This window comes from Miscanthus floridulus, chromosome 4 (genome assembly GCF_019320115.1).
Source record: "Miscanthus floridulus cultivar M001 chromosome 4, ASM1932011v1, whole genome shotgun sequence".
Lineage (NCBI taxonomy): Eukaryota > Viridiplantae > Streptophyta > Magnoliopsida > Poales > Poaceae > Miscanthus > Miscanthus floridulus.
The window spans coordinates 101716534-101730018 of NC_089583.1; the positions used below are offsets into that span (position 1 = coordinate 101716534).

The 13485-nt window shown below is 42.7% G+C and overlaps 1 protein-coding gene and 1 pseudogene across 1 annotated transcript; one reads left to right on the forward strand and one right to left on the reverse strand.

The window, feature by feature from the left end:
* Positions 1-383: 383 nt before the first annotated feature.
* On the reverse strand, positions 384-8589 carry LOC136552348 (putative disease resistance protein RGA3). The gene is made up of 3 exons (XM_066543889.1): positions 8327-8589; positions 6777-7097; positions 384-3541 (listed from the first exon to the last, which is right to left on the reverse strand). Exons 2-3 carry the CDS (start codon positions 7059-7061, stop codon positions 596-598), a joined length of 3231 nt encoding a protein of 1076 aa, XP_066399986.1. The 5' UTR covers positions 7062-7097; positions 8327-8589; the 3' UTR covers positions 384-595.
* A 1042-nt stretch (positions 8590-9631) lies between these two features.
* Positions 9632-11099, forward strand: LOC136548940 (uncharacterized; annotated as a pseudogene).
* The last annotated feature ends 2386 nt before the right edge of the window (positions 11100-13485 follow it).

Here is a 13485-nt window from a genome sequence, read left to right on the forward strand (position 1 = left end):
GTGTTCCATTTCGCTGCTGCCCCTGATGGGCTGTTTGTTTCTGATTGTATATAAACACCTTTTCTATTCCTAATTTTAGGGCCTGTTTAGTTCCCAAAATTTTTTGCGCAGTATCCATCACATCGAATCTTACGGCACATGTATGAAGTACTAAATGTAGACGAAAAAAAAACTAATTGTACAGTTAGGTGAGAAATCACGAGACGAAACTTTCGAACCTAATTAGTCCATAATTAGACGCTAATTGCCAAATACAAACGAAAGTGCTACAGTACCCAAAACCCAAAAAATTTTACATCTAAACGCGCCCTTAATTGAAGGGCAGAGCTCCTGCCAAATTTTCAAAAAAAAAAGGACTCGGAAGATTTCAAGAAGTGGCAACCACATTTTTGTGGAGCATAATTATTTATAAGTCCAATACGATGATTACATAACTCACTTAAGCATTGATGAATATACAGAATAATATAAAATAGTTCAAGGAAGATGTACTAAATGAATTTTGTGATCCAACAAATAAGGCACATCAGAATTCAGAACGGCAATAGCATAGTAATCAACACTTAGGGTGCCCAAACACAGAACTCATCCGTGATCAATATTCGCTTGACAATGAAAATATATGGGCAGCAACAAAGAGGAGAACTGTGAAAAGTATACTCATCCATGACCGACTTGAGGATTGACCAGTTGGCTCATTGATGTTTCTGATTTCATCAGTCGAAACAAGTTCAGCTTGTGGAAGAATCGGCACACTGAAGCTAGCTGAGCTCTGTAAAGAGGACCGTGCAAGGTTCCTTGCGCTTTTATGGAAGTAGCTACTGCTTTTGGCATAAGAGAAGTAGAAGGAACCATCTGGCAGATTTGCATATACATGATCAGCGTTTTGGATGACAGCCCAGTATGGGGCAGTTGCAGAGGAGCAGCTATCAAGTAGCTCCTCAGTTCCAACGATCTCCAATCTCCTGAGCATGAAAGGTTTTTCTGGCTGTAGCCACTGTGGAAGTTTGATTGAATTCTTTTCATTTGAATGCACGGTGCGCAATAAGGGGACATCCTGCACAACATCCAAAAGCAAGCAAGCCACTACTTTCAAATTTTCAAGTCTTCCAAGGTTCGAGATCACCTTCAGCTTGTTGTTCTCACAAACTTCAAGTTCTTTAAGTGCAGGTATGTTCTCAATTGCTTCCAGGTTATCAGCACGATCTATATGCAAGCTTCTCAATGCCATACAATGCTTGAGCCAGGAAGGAAGTGAATCCAGCTTGGGGCATCCACAGATCCTGAAATTCATGAGCGAAGGCATATCTCTTTTTTCAAGGCCCTTCCATGACTTCAAGTTGCTCATCTTGCTGATAACCAGCTGCTCCAGCTTTGGAAATGCCACCCCATCATCTGGTGTTCCACGAATTTCATGGTCAATACGAGCTGACAAATTGGAACCATTTATTGCTAGGAATTTTAAATTTTTCATCTGACCCAGAGATGGGAGATATTGGCAATGCAAACAGCCATGAAGGGTCAACCGTGAGAGTTCTCGGAGATGGAACGGGTCTAACCAAGATGGGAATCCATGGCCATAATAGTTTTCTAGCTTGAGAGAGACAATAGAAGGTCCTGGCTTGAGTGCTTCAAACACATCTTTAATTTTTGCTGCTCTACTAATTTCTGTTGTTCCATCATCAGTGCTGCTGCATAGCTCTAGCTCTTTGAGATGTTGTCTTTCCTCCAGTGCTGATTGTGCTGCATCTTCCACAGTTAATATTCTCTCTAGCCTAAGAATTTTGAGGCTTGTCAGCTTATATAAGGACCTCAGCTCTTGAAATGGCCAACCATTTCTATTTTCTGAACCTCTTGGGCTTACAAGAAAACCCTGTAGGCATTTGAGTTCTTTCATCATGGAGAATCCGAATTTCACTTGATTTAGTGCAGCTCCTGAGATGTCAAGTGTTCTCAAGTTTGTAAGGCGGGCAAGAGATTCCGGGAGAGCATTCAGAAGTGTGCAGTTTTTAAGAATTAAGAACTGCAGCATCCTAAGATTCTCAATGGCAGATGGAATCTCTCTAACTTGGGTGTTTGCAAAGCTAAGATATCTAAGGTGCATCATGGATCCCAAACTCCTAGCGACACACTCAATCTGTGTATCTCCAAGATCTAGAACTCTTAGATGTGTGAACTTCTGAAAAATATCACCCAGGGTCCTGTCATTTAGTGGACTCCCACACAGGATTATTGTCCTCAAGCTCTTTAACTTTCTAATACCGTCTCTGATCGCTTCTGCACCTCCAGTTGTAATAGTTAAGCGGCATGGTCTCAAAGCATCACCTATGTCTTGAGGATTGCCAATAAAGTATTCATCTTGTGACTGGAGAAGTGCAAATGATCTGAAGAGATGAGGCATCTTCGATCTTTCTGCACCATAAGTTTGATTTTCTGGCAAAAGAAGGCCCCTACCTAACAATTCCTCATAGCATCTTTTAGCTTCCTCTTCAACAGCTGTGTTCTGCTGGGTCACAATAAACCCCTCCGCAATCCACTGCTGAGTGATACACTGCCGATCAATCACAGACCCCTCTGGATATAACGAGCAATAAAGAAAGCACCTCTTCAGATAATATGGCAACTCAAGGTAGCTCGAATTGATAGCATTTCTTATCCTCGAAGAAAGGCCACAGAAATCACTGGAGTAGATTCTCTCCCAGTCATCTTCTTTAAGGTCCACTTCCCTTAGATGGCATCCAATTCTCCTTATTGCCATTGGAAGGCCACTGCACTTTTGCACAATTCGCCTACCAATATCTTGCATGTTTCCAGTGCTCTCATCAAGGAAGGCCCTTGTACGAAGTAGCCACCAACCATCATCCTCATTCAGGCCCTTCACATGGTGAAGATGAACTGCTCCCATCCTCCTCGCAACACGCTCATTCCGGGTTGTTATAAGGACTCTGCTGCCAGGGCTGCCATGCTGTGCTTGTATCTCTAGCAGCCCATCCCAAACATTCTCTCCCCAGACATCATCAATGACCAGCAGAAACTTGTTACCTTGTAACCATGTGCGCAGCAGAGACTGTTGTCCTGCAGTCTCTCCTTTACTGAATCTCTCACCTGACCACATTGTCATATGCCGCAAGTCTTTGGAGACATGAACCCATACCCTAGGCTCAAAGAACGTTTCTGTCTTGCGGTATACCTTTCTAGCAAGAGTAGTTTTGCCAACTCCAATTGTTCCTATAATAGCAAACGAAGGACGATTAGGATGACTAGGAATATCATCTCTCTTTATTAGTAGTTCAATGAGACTGTCACAGTCATTTTCCACCTCTCTGCCCACAATATCAGGCTCTAGATCCGGAGCAAAGTCAAGATCTGATCTTATTTGATCTAATTTTATTTGATCCTCCATCACTGGCTCTACATGCAGCCTCTCACCCTCTTCAATAATCCTGTCAAGTTTCTGATTCAATTCATGTATATCACTTGAGACTCTGTAGTCAATACCAACATCTCTGCAGCACTTAAAGACTGATGAAGGATTGCATTCCTATACAGAAAGGAAACAATTTAATTCCTGACCAGGATAGCCAAATTTCTTTGAAATATGTGAATGCATTTGATAAATGAACGTCTAGAAATTCATTGTTTATCAATGAATCAGCAAAGTAAGTTCATTACTATTCATGAAAAGCACATTAAAGGTACTAAAGATTTCCACAGTTCGTATGACACTGACTTGTAGTATAGTAAGTTTTTTTTCTAACTTACCAGCGTATTGACAATAGGTGCCCATGAAAGCAGATTTTGCTAACTAAAAGGCATGCCAATATATGTCTACGATGTAAAGATAATATTAGTCTTGGATTAATCAAATATTCAAATATTGTCTTATTTACTTGGCCTACAGTAAAGTCAAGTACTCCCGCCTTCAAGAATACAAGGAATACATTGTGACCAAGACAAGAGACAGTTCGGTATAGCTTAACATCTTGCGTTTTTGCCCATGAAATCTGGACCTTCATCCTCCAGAAACTTGATTTGCTTCCCATTGCCCCACAGCCCAGCGATAGGTGTCTCTCTAGCTGGTGGTGTCGCGCAAGCAAAACAGTACCAAAACGTGGCAGATCTTGCCCGTTCTTGTCGTGTCCTTTGACACCAATGGCTTTTGGAGATCTCCCTTGAAATATATGTTTAATAGTGCTCAAATGATTAGATGACACTGTGGCGCAATAGAGATCACCAATGGTTCTTTTGTCTAGATCCGCTCCTGACCCCTGGCACCAAAGCAACTTAGGAAAGGTGTCGGCATTTCGAGTTGCCACCGACTAGTAAATTTCTAATATTGCGCGTCTGGCTCGGATGGTGTGCTAAGAGGACACGAGGTTTATACTGGTTCGGGCAGAATGTTCCTACGTCCAGTTCGTTGTTGCTGCTCGTGTTCCTAGCACTGAAAGTTCGTAGTAGGGGTTACAAACGGTCGAGAGAGGGACGGGTCCCAAGTCTCTAATGAGAGGAGCGAACGGGTGCCGAGAGCTCGGTCGCTTCCTGGCGGTGTGCTTGTGTGTTCTGATCGGTTCGGGGTTCGATGGGTTCCAGTCCGAACCGATGCTATGTGTTGCGATGCCCCTTATGGGACGCACTGCCTTCCCTTTTATAGGCCAAGGGAAAGCACGGATTACAGTGGAGGGAAAAGAGGAAAATGAGAAGGAGAAGAAATCCTCCAGGATCACCGGGTCCTTTTTTTCCTTCACGCGGGTCCTGCCGACCCTGTAGACGTCAACAGGGACAGCTCCACGTCGCGGCCCTGTCCGTCATTGGCGCCCTGCGCAGGCGTCTTCTCCCGGTCGTGGCGGTCCGCTCCGTCCTGGCGGACGTCGTGGTGAACTAACACGCCTGTCAGTGCTCGTACGAGGGTTAGGCAGAACAGACCGGTACGCCCGATGTTGTTCCTGATGTGAATCCCCAGATATGGCCCGTCACGGCCACGGGTTACATCGGGGCGAGCCGGTCACCTCCCTGGTGTCAGAGCTTTGACCCAAGCCCATTCGCTCGGACCTGGAGTGGTTGGCGGCGGTATGGGTCTTCGTCAGGCGAGACGGATCCCCCGGCCTCAGGGTCGGTCAAGGCGGAGTCCCCCCCCCAGAGGCCGGGCGAGGCGGAGCCCGTCCCCAGAGGCCGGGCGAGGCGGAGCCAGCCCTCAGAGGTCGGGCGAGGCGGAGCCCGCGGCCTCCACGGCCTTGGTGTCGAGCGAGGCGGAGCCCGCCCTTAGAGGTCGGGCGAATCGGAGCGCAAACCCAAGGGTCGGGCGAGGCGGAGCCCGCCCCCAGAGGCCGGGCGAGGCGGAGCCAGCCCTTAGAGGTCAGGCGAGGCGGAGCTTGCGCACCTGGGGGTCGGTTGGAGCTGTAGTCGCGCTCTTGACTGCTCGGGTGAATCAATGTTGATGGTTATTAGCTTCTCTTCTTTGGGTACCCTAGTATTGGTCCTCAACAAAAGGGCTGAACCCACTCATCATCTCAATGGCTTGGGAAATTTGGAAACACCGAAATGACTGTCTTCAATGGTACCAGACCGAGGGTCCTGGTTGTTTTGCAAGCTATTGCAAACTAGTGCGTTTTGTGGTGTTCTGCTGGAGCTAAAGGGCTGCAGGAATGGGTGGTTAGGTCGTTTTCAGCAGATAGTCCCCATCCATCGGTAGTTCTTCTGGTCGCCTGTTTATTTTTTTTTTCCTGATCTATTATTTGTGTGTGTTTAGAGTGTTTTTTGGTGTGTGGGTCAGTGTGTGTTGGGTCTTTGTAGAGATGGGGTTTCTTGCTCCCGAGGGCTCACGCATTTTCTCTCTTCTTAATGAAATGATATGTAGCTCTCCTGCGTGTTCGAGGAAAAAAAAGGGAATACAAGGCGTGTTTTTTTTTCTCAAACACGCAGGAGATCTATGTATGATTATATTAAGAAGAAGAAAAGGGTATGAAACCCAAACAACACCACACTAACACCGCACCTCACTCAAATAAACACTGCTCGCCTAGGCTCAGTCTTTATTGTTAAACTGTTTGCTCATAGAATAAATCAAATATTAATCTAAACCCAATAGAATGTGATTTTTTAATAAAAAATATGAACCTAGTTGTGTAATTTTGACAAAGTGCTGATCAGAAAATGCAAAATCTAACTCTTTCCAAAAATATATGCCTTGTATTTTAAACAGAGGGAATACAGTTGGCTTGTAGTGTATGATGCTTGGAACAGCTCAAGCAATCCTTCTTAAATTCCTAGCCAGTACCCAGTTTATGTTCTAAGCACACAAGCATGTAATGAACCAATGAGACTGATCCACTTAGGATGCTATGAAACTTGCGAACATTTGTAGACTTGAGAGAATTTCAAAAAACTTAGCAGCCAGAATAATCACTACATTGTGCTGTCTGCAAAAAGAAAAACGGATGATAAATATCATCTGTTGTTTCAACTTTCCACATGTTGTTGTGGCTGGTTGGAAAATTCCTTTCAGGATTGACATCTTTTGAAGGATATCACCCAGCCTCAGCCACATCTCTGATCTGAGGCTCTACAAATATGTGAAGATGACAGAGGATGGCCATAACCACTAGGTGAACTCTCAAAGCAAAGGAGATTCAGTTACAGTATATGGACAAGCATTGGACTTTAGCGAAACTTTTTTTGTCTCGGCCTCTTGGGAGTCAAGACTTCTAAGTGAACACTAAATAACAAAACTATAATGTAATGTAAAGTAAAATCAAGGAAGATTCAAGACATTTCCTGACCTGTGGTTGTGATGTTTGGAACCTCTCCTTTTCAATCCTACATCGGTCAATTATGTTTTCTGCCTCATAAACAATTTCTCGAGACCTCTTCAGCCAATCCCTAGTAGTTTCATTTTGCACGACTGTCTGCTCTGCATCTGTAATGATAGCTCTCATACTCTCAAGTTTTCTCGACAGTTTGCTAATCTCATTTCTGACGCACAAAACTTTGGCTATTTCATTACTGGCTAAATTGCCAAGTGAGATGATAACTTGTTTTGTGAACTCAGATAGAATCATCTCCATCGTAACTCACTTGGAAGTGTTCAAATACTACCTTCTCTGCAAGGAACCAAACTTGTCATGTTAGAAAAATAAAAATGGCATCCCCTCTTGCCGTGCACCATCATTGAGAACCATGCATAGTTTTACCAAATGTTGTTAACAACCAAACTATAATGTTATGACTTGCGATCTGTACATATTTTTGAAGCAAGGGATCTCTATAATGATTCATGTTCAGAAGACATAAAAGCTAAATACATTTTCCATGCTACAACTTGCTGGAGGCCCCCCAAAAAAAGTTTGACTCAAAAATTATTTCCTTATTTGTTATTTTACCTCAAATCTTTTTTAAAAGGGAGTTTGTGAAGATAATGGCAGATGTCCACTGTGGCCCCACCACATTATTGTTAGAGTGCTCTTAGGGCACCCGCACTGGCTGACTCATAAGCTAGCTCTAAGCATTTTTTTCATATTTTAATAAAAGAGAGAGAAAAACTAGCTCTTGATCAAGTGAGAGTGTATGAGAGCTATCATTACAGATGATAGCTCATACACACATTCCAAGATCATGTGAGAGTGTCATGTGGGCCTAATCATACTATGAGCCATTGCAAAAAGCTAGTACTATTGGAGAGGTTGGCTTAGAGCTACTAACTTGTCTTATACCATTGCGGTGCCCTAATGTACAGAAGAAAGGAACAAGTCAATGTTCCTCTTTGTCTGTGCTGGTGAGTTTCAATAAATAATGAAGACTTCCGAATAGCAGTACATCATTGTTCATTTGTCCCTAGCATTTAATATGCATAAAAACTTATTTTGACAATGGCTGAAAAAACTGTGTTATCATAATAGCACATCTGAAGACATGTTTCCTGAATCTACCACACCCTCCAAGCATTCCTTCCTTTGGATTAACCAACAACTTGCATGATCCTGCCTACCTCTTGGGCTCGTACAATACAAAATGGCCCAAACCACCCAACAACATGAATCATGAATGCACCTCAATTGCTACTGAGCTCTCTCCAGGATGCTACTAAACACACAACATTGCACTCAGAAAGTCAGAACCCTCAATTAAACAACAAATTAGATCCAACATAAAACAAGGTCGCATCAAATACTGCACCTCTTGGGCAGTTTGCCAGGATGCTACCATCCTAATACTGCAACAGTGTACTCGCAAATACTGCAGCAGACCAACAGTGTACTCGCAACCCAGAATTCCCGGAACAAATTAGACGGAATACAAGGCTCAATGGCATAAAAAAGATGCATTTTCACACCTTCAGGGATCTTGAAGGCAGCAGCAGTGCTCGCTCGCCCACCCGAACCTTGAGCTTGGGCGATGCCGATGCCGCCAAAGAAAGGCGGAAGCTGTGAATCGTTGACGGCACCAAGTTTCCTGAGAGCCTGAAGGGCGCCTTGCGCGGAGCAGATCTTGGGACTACCGCCGCTGCGCAATGCGGCGAGTTGGAGGGGCGTCGTCTTCGCTGCAGCTTCCATATCCGATCGCCCCGCGGCATCGCCTGAGTTTTTAATGCTCCACCAGTCCTCGCTCCAGGAGTGGTGGCCGGCAAAGATGCTAGCTGTCACGAAATTCACTAGTTGACGCATTATCAAAATTCGCAGTCAACCCCCTGTACTTCATACTTATTACAGTATTACTTTTAGTGGTATAAAAAGAAAAACGAAATGAAATGGACCACCATTTGAAACATTATAAGACACTAGTTTCTATATACATATCTTTTGTCATGCATTTAGATATATACTATATCTAGATACATATCAAAACAATGTATCTATCTATACTATAAAAGAGCGAATGAATTAAAAATATTCTCTCACCTTAATATTTTCTAACCACCTTAATTTTTGTTCCTTAGATATACATTAAAATTAGATTCAATGTATTTAAAATTTTCACCATGATCTGACAAGTAGACCCAATTAAAAAACCTGTAAACGTTTACGCGTGTTTCTCTCTGCTCGGCTTCCCACGCCTATTTATTTTTTCACCGAGAGTTTCCTACCCGCCCCCACCGGTGGCAACACCTTCGCACGCGCGCGCACCTCCAGGTTATTTCTCCAAAAAAAAAAGAACGTCGCTACATTAGGGCCTCGTTTAGATTGGAACTTTTTTCAACCTGATGAATAGTACCACTTTCGTCTTATTTGGCAAATATTGTCCAATCGTGGACCAACTAGGCTCAAAAGATTCATCTCGTGATTTCCAACTAAACTGTGTAATTAGTTATTTTTTTTACCTGCATTTAATACTCCATGCAAACGGCTAAAAATTGATGTGATGAAGAGAGAGCGAAAAAACTTGGAACTTTAATGGGATCTAAACAAGGCCTAGATTGTTTTTTATTTATCGGGAATCTTAGGTCCTGCCTCGGTACTATTTATTAGATTAGATTGCTTTTACCTGTGTCATCACGCACGTGTTTCTGCCCTACACCAAGTCGCCGCCTATCTCGTCGAGAAGTCGGAGCACGTCCAGGTGACGCCAACTGCCGAACTCGTCGAAGCGTCGCAGTACACGCTAACCGTGCCTGATCTGCTACGTCTGCTCCATTACAGGTATGTTCTTGCATTGCTATATGCATGTTGGAGGGAGAGATGTTGCCGGCCAGGAAGCTGCAAAGTCCTATTTAGCTTTAGCCTCCACAAGTTCCTATCCACGACTTCTAAGACCATGACATTATCATTCTGTTGATCTTTATCGTCCAGATTCCATTCTGATGATGTTAAAGAAGTGGTCCACTATCAGACAGTGTCGCCAAAAGGTTTAGCTAAATCTGTTCTTGCGGAAGGTAGCTGGTCAAACTTAATGGTAATTATCCCCATTGGTGAAACTTCAGTTCCCTGAATCCTGATGTCGTGATTTTATTATTAGTGTTCAGCGGAGGATGCTCAGAAGAATGTGTTGATGTTGCAATTGTTTTTCTTGGCTCAAAGGTACTTATTTTATACTCATCTATATTTTACTGGCTTGAAACTATCTTGTGCAATACAGTTGAATTACAAAAAATAACTGAAGCCGTGCCTGTGCATAGATTCGAAAATTAAAAGTCGATATTTATTCCGTGGAGCCATAAAACTAGCAAGTTCTCCACCTTTTAATCTACATATGGTGAGGTTATCACTAAGACAGTCATGGTTTCCGTTTGCACTGACCATCGACTTGTCTCCCCCCAACCCGCGCCTCACCCCCCACCCCCCACCCCCCCCCTCCCCCCCCCCCCCCCCCCCCCCCCCCCCCCCCCTCCCAGCTACATTCGTCAGACATGTCTAAAGACGCATAGGTTGATCCAGCGCTAGCAAATACACTGAAGGTAACCATTAGCACTCTTATTTTCCTCAGTTATTGTTTAACTGAAGCATCAAATTTCTAATTGCTTATAATCGTTACGCCCACCAGCTCTCCTTCAAAAGTTTAGAGTTTTCCATCGCATGCCCCTATGTTTCCACATCAGATGATGACAAATTGGAAAATTCATTGCTGTCTGGCTTTGCTGAGAATTGTAACAATGGTTTGAAAGAAATCGTATCTCTTACACAGACACATGCACTGTAACTGGTCAAGATCTGAATAAACATCATGGCATGGATTCTATCCATGTAAGTTATTATATAATTTTTCAGTTCTTCTATGCTATGTCTGTTTGTATATTGACAACATTTACATTCAAGGACTTAGTGACGTCACGGATGAGAAACAATCCAAGTGGACAGAGTGATCTAATTGTCCTCTGCAGTGGTGGTTTCAAGAATTTATACCCTGCAAAAACAGAAGGTTAGGATTTCTTTCACTTTCAATTGTACAGCTAAAAGTTAATTTCGTACTACTGTCACTGCAGGAGAGTTGCTTTCTGACCGGATTGCCATGCTGAAGAAGTTTGGAGCTAAAAATACCATTCTTTATGCCTCCCAACCAATGGTTTACTGGAAACCCCTTCCAACTTGCCATTAGTCAAGTATCTTGCAGAGAAGAACAATACTACTAAGGCTGGCTTGGGCAAATGTGATGGAATCTTTAGTTTACTTTGAATTAAATAATCTTTAATATCTGTGTGAATTGTTTTTAGTTCGGTTTAATTTATCCAAGGGTGGACTCGATTGACTTGACAGTATCCTTTTAATATTCAAGATATATATAGCGAGTGCTCGGTATAATGTTTTGCTTGAAAAAAAGGCTAAATTAGATTAGTGATTGAATCTTGTTGATATCTGGTGTGGTAAAATTTTCCTTACATTATCATTAAGGGATGTTGGCAGTTGTATTTTCTAAATCCGATTTCCCCATCTTTTGCTAACTTGCTATCATAAACGTTGTGTGTGTTTTTACTGTTGACTTATAAACACGAGTGTGCTTTTGAAAGTGTGTGTAACTATAAATTATTTGTCTGCAGTCAATTAATTTGTATCTTTTTTTTCTTTCATTCTGCAGTGAAGTTTGTGGTGATAGAGAAGTGCAAAGGACAATGTTAGAATTGTTGAACCAGCTTGATGGATTTAGCAGCGATGAGAAGATAAAGGTCAGCATTGAACCTTCAACATAATAGTCAAAGATAAGAATATTTGTACTCATTGAACTACTGTAACCTAATAATATTTTATAGTCTTAATCAAAAGTTGCCAGTCTGGTTCAAATGAGAATACCTGAAGACAGTAATTGCAGACTTTGACCATGTGTTGGCCCAAAAGCAATAGAATTAAATAAGAACAATAAAAAAGCAACAGAAAGGGTTCTTAACTGGTAATAATATTGCTCTGAAAAAAAATAAGAATTGACTTCAGAACATATCTTTGCTATATAAGAAACTTGTATCGAACATGTGAATGTATATATATAATGTTTGGTCCATAGTTCCATAGGAGCAACTTCCATCACACGTTTAGATATGAGTATGTCTTAACATACTGCACGTGCATGGCCACTAGTATAGAAAAAGCCAAAACATCTTACAATATAGAACAGAGGGAGTATATACTAACTAGCTTTTATATGTATAAGTTATACCATGACATAAAACATGCTGCATCTTTAAAACAGTAATGCTCTCTACCGAGCGTCCGCCCGTCCAGATGGGATGGACCCACCTAGCCCCGCGCCTCGTGCCTCGCGCCCCACTCGCGCCTCATGCCTAGTGATGCTCTCGCCTCACGTTGCGCTCCGCCGCACCTCGCGCCTCCTGCCCGGACTCGTGTTGCTCACGGCCGATATCCGACCTCCGCGCTGTGGCATCAAGCTCCATGTCAACGAGCGTCCATTGGGGGTAGCAAGTAAATGAGCACATATTGCAACCGTATATTTTATGCGTTTTAGATGTATGTTGCATACGTTTCATCTAGATGTTGCAAAAGTAGATCTAGTGTTGCATATGTTGCAATGACTATACACGTATATTGCAAGTGTATGTTTCATCTGTTTCAAACGTATGTTGCAAGTGTTTTATCTGGATGTTGTATTTGTTGCACTGGCTATATACGTATGTTGCAAGTGTATGTTTTAAATGTTTCAGCTGTTTCAAACGAATATTGCAAGTGTTTTATTTGGATGTTGCATAGGTTGTTGTGCCCATACACATATGTTGCAAACGTATGTTATAAATATTTCATTTGTTCCGGACGTATGTTGCAACAAATGTTTTATGTTGCAAGTGTTTCATGAGCAAGCGCGGCAAGGGGGTGTAGGCGAAGGTGGTTCCCTCAGCCGCAGCGGTCCCCGCGTGCGCACGGGAAGCAAAGCGGGCGCGGCAGCAGTCGCGGAGCACAAAGCTATATATCCATGGGCTTGGCTACTAGCGCGGAGCACGAAGCTGCATCCATGGGCGAGCAGCAGGCGTGGAGCACGAGATGAAGTAGACACGAAGCTGCATCCATGGGCAGGCAGGCGCGAAGCACGAGACGGAGTGGAGCACGGAGCTACATCCATAGGCAGCCTGTGGGTGTCATTATTGAGTGACCTGCATCCATTATGAAAATAGACGGACAGCAGGCGCGAGTGTCTGGACACTAATCTCTCCCTGATTAGGCCACGAAGTATCCACTAACAAGTAATCTTAAAGTTCCATAGGTATTTATATATAGTTTTCTCTAAAGCCGTGAGTAGTTTAAGTATATTTTTTCAATGCAATAGTTATTAGCCATATTGGATTCGAAATTTGCCTACGCACTTTAAATCCTTAAAACATTCACGCTAGACCGTGTCTAGTCTCTTTGCCATTTCTGGTCTCTCCATTTTTTTTCTACTTTTCATTGCTTGGTTTAATTAATTACTACTGATTACTAAAGGTGTGCTTATTAGCTAATCTAAATGCATTATCATAGCATCATATCTAATACTGTCACGCCATAGAAATCTTTTTAAATTGGTGTGTAGAGACAAAACTTGCAGTAGATAGTATTATGTTATTGTTTTTTACAAACTCGT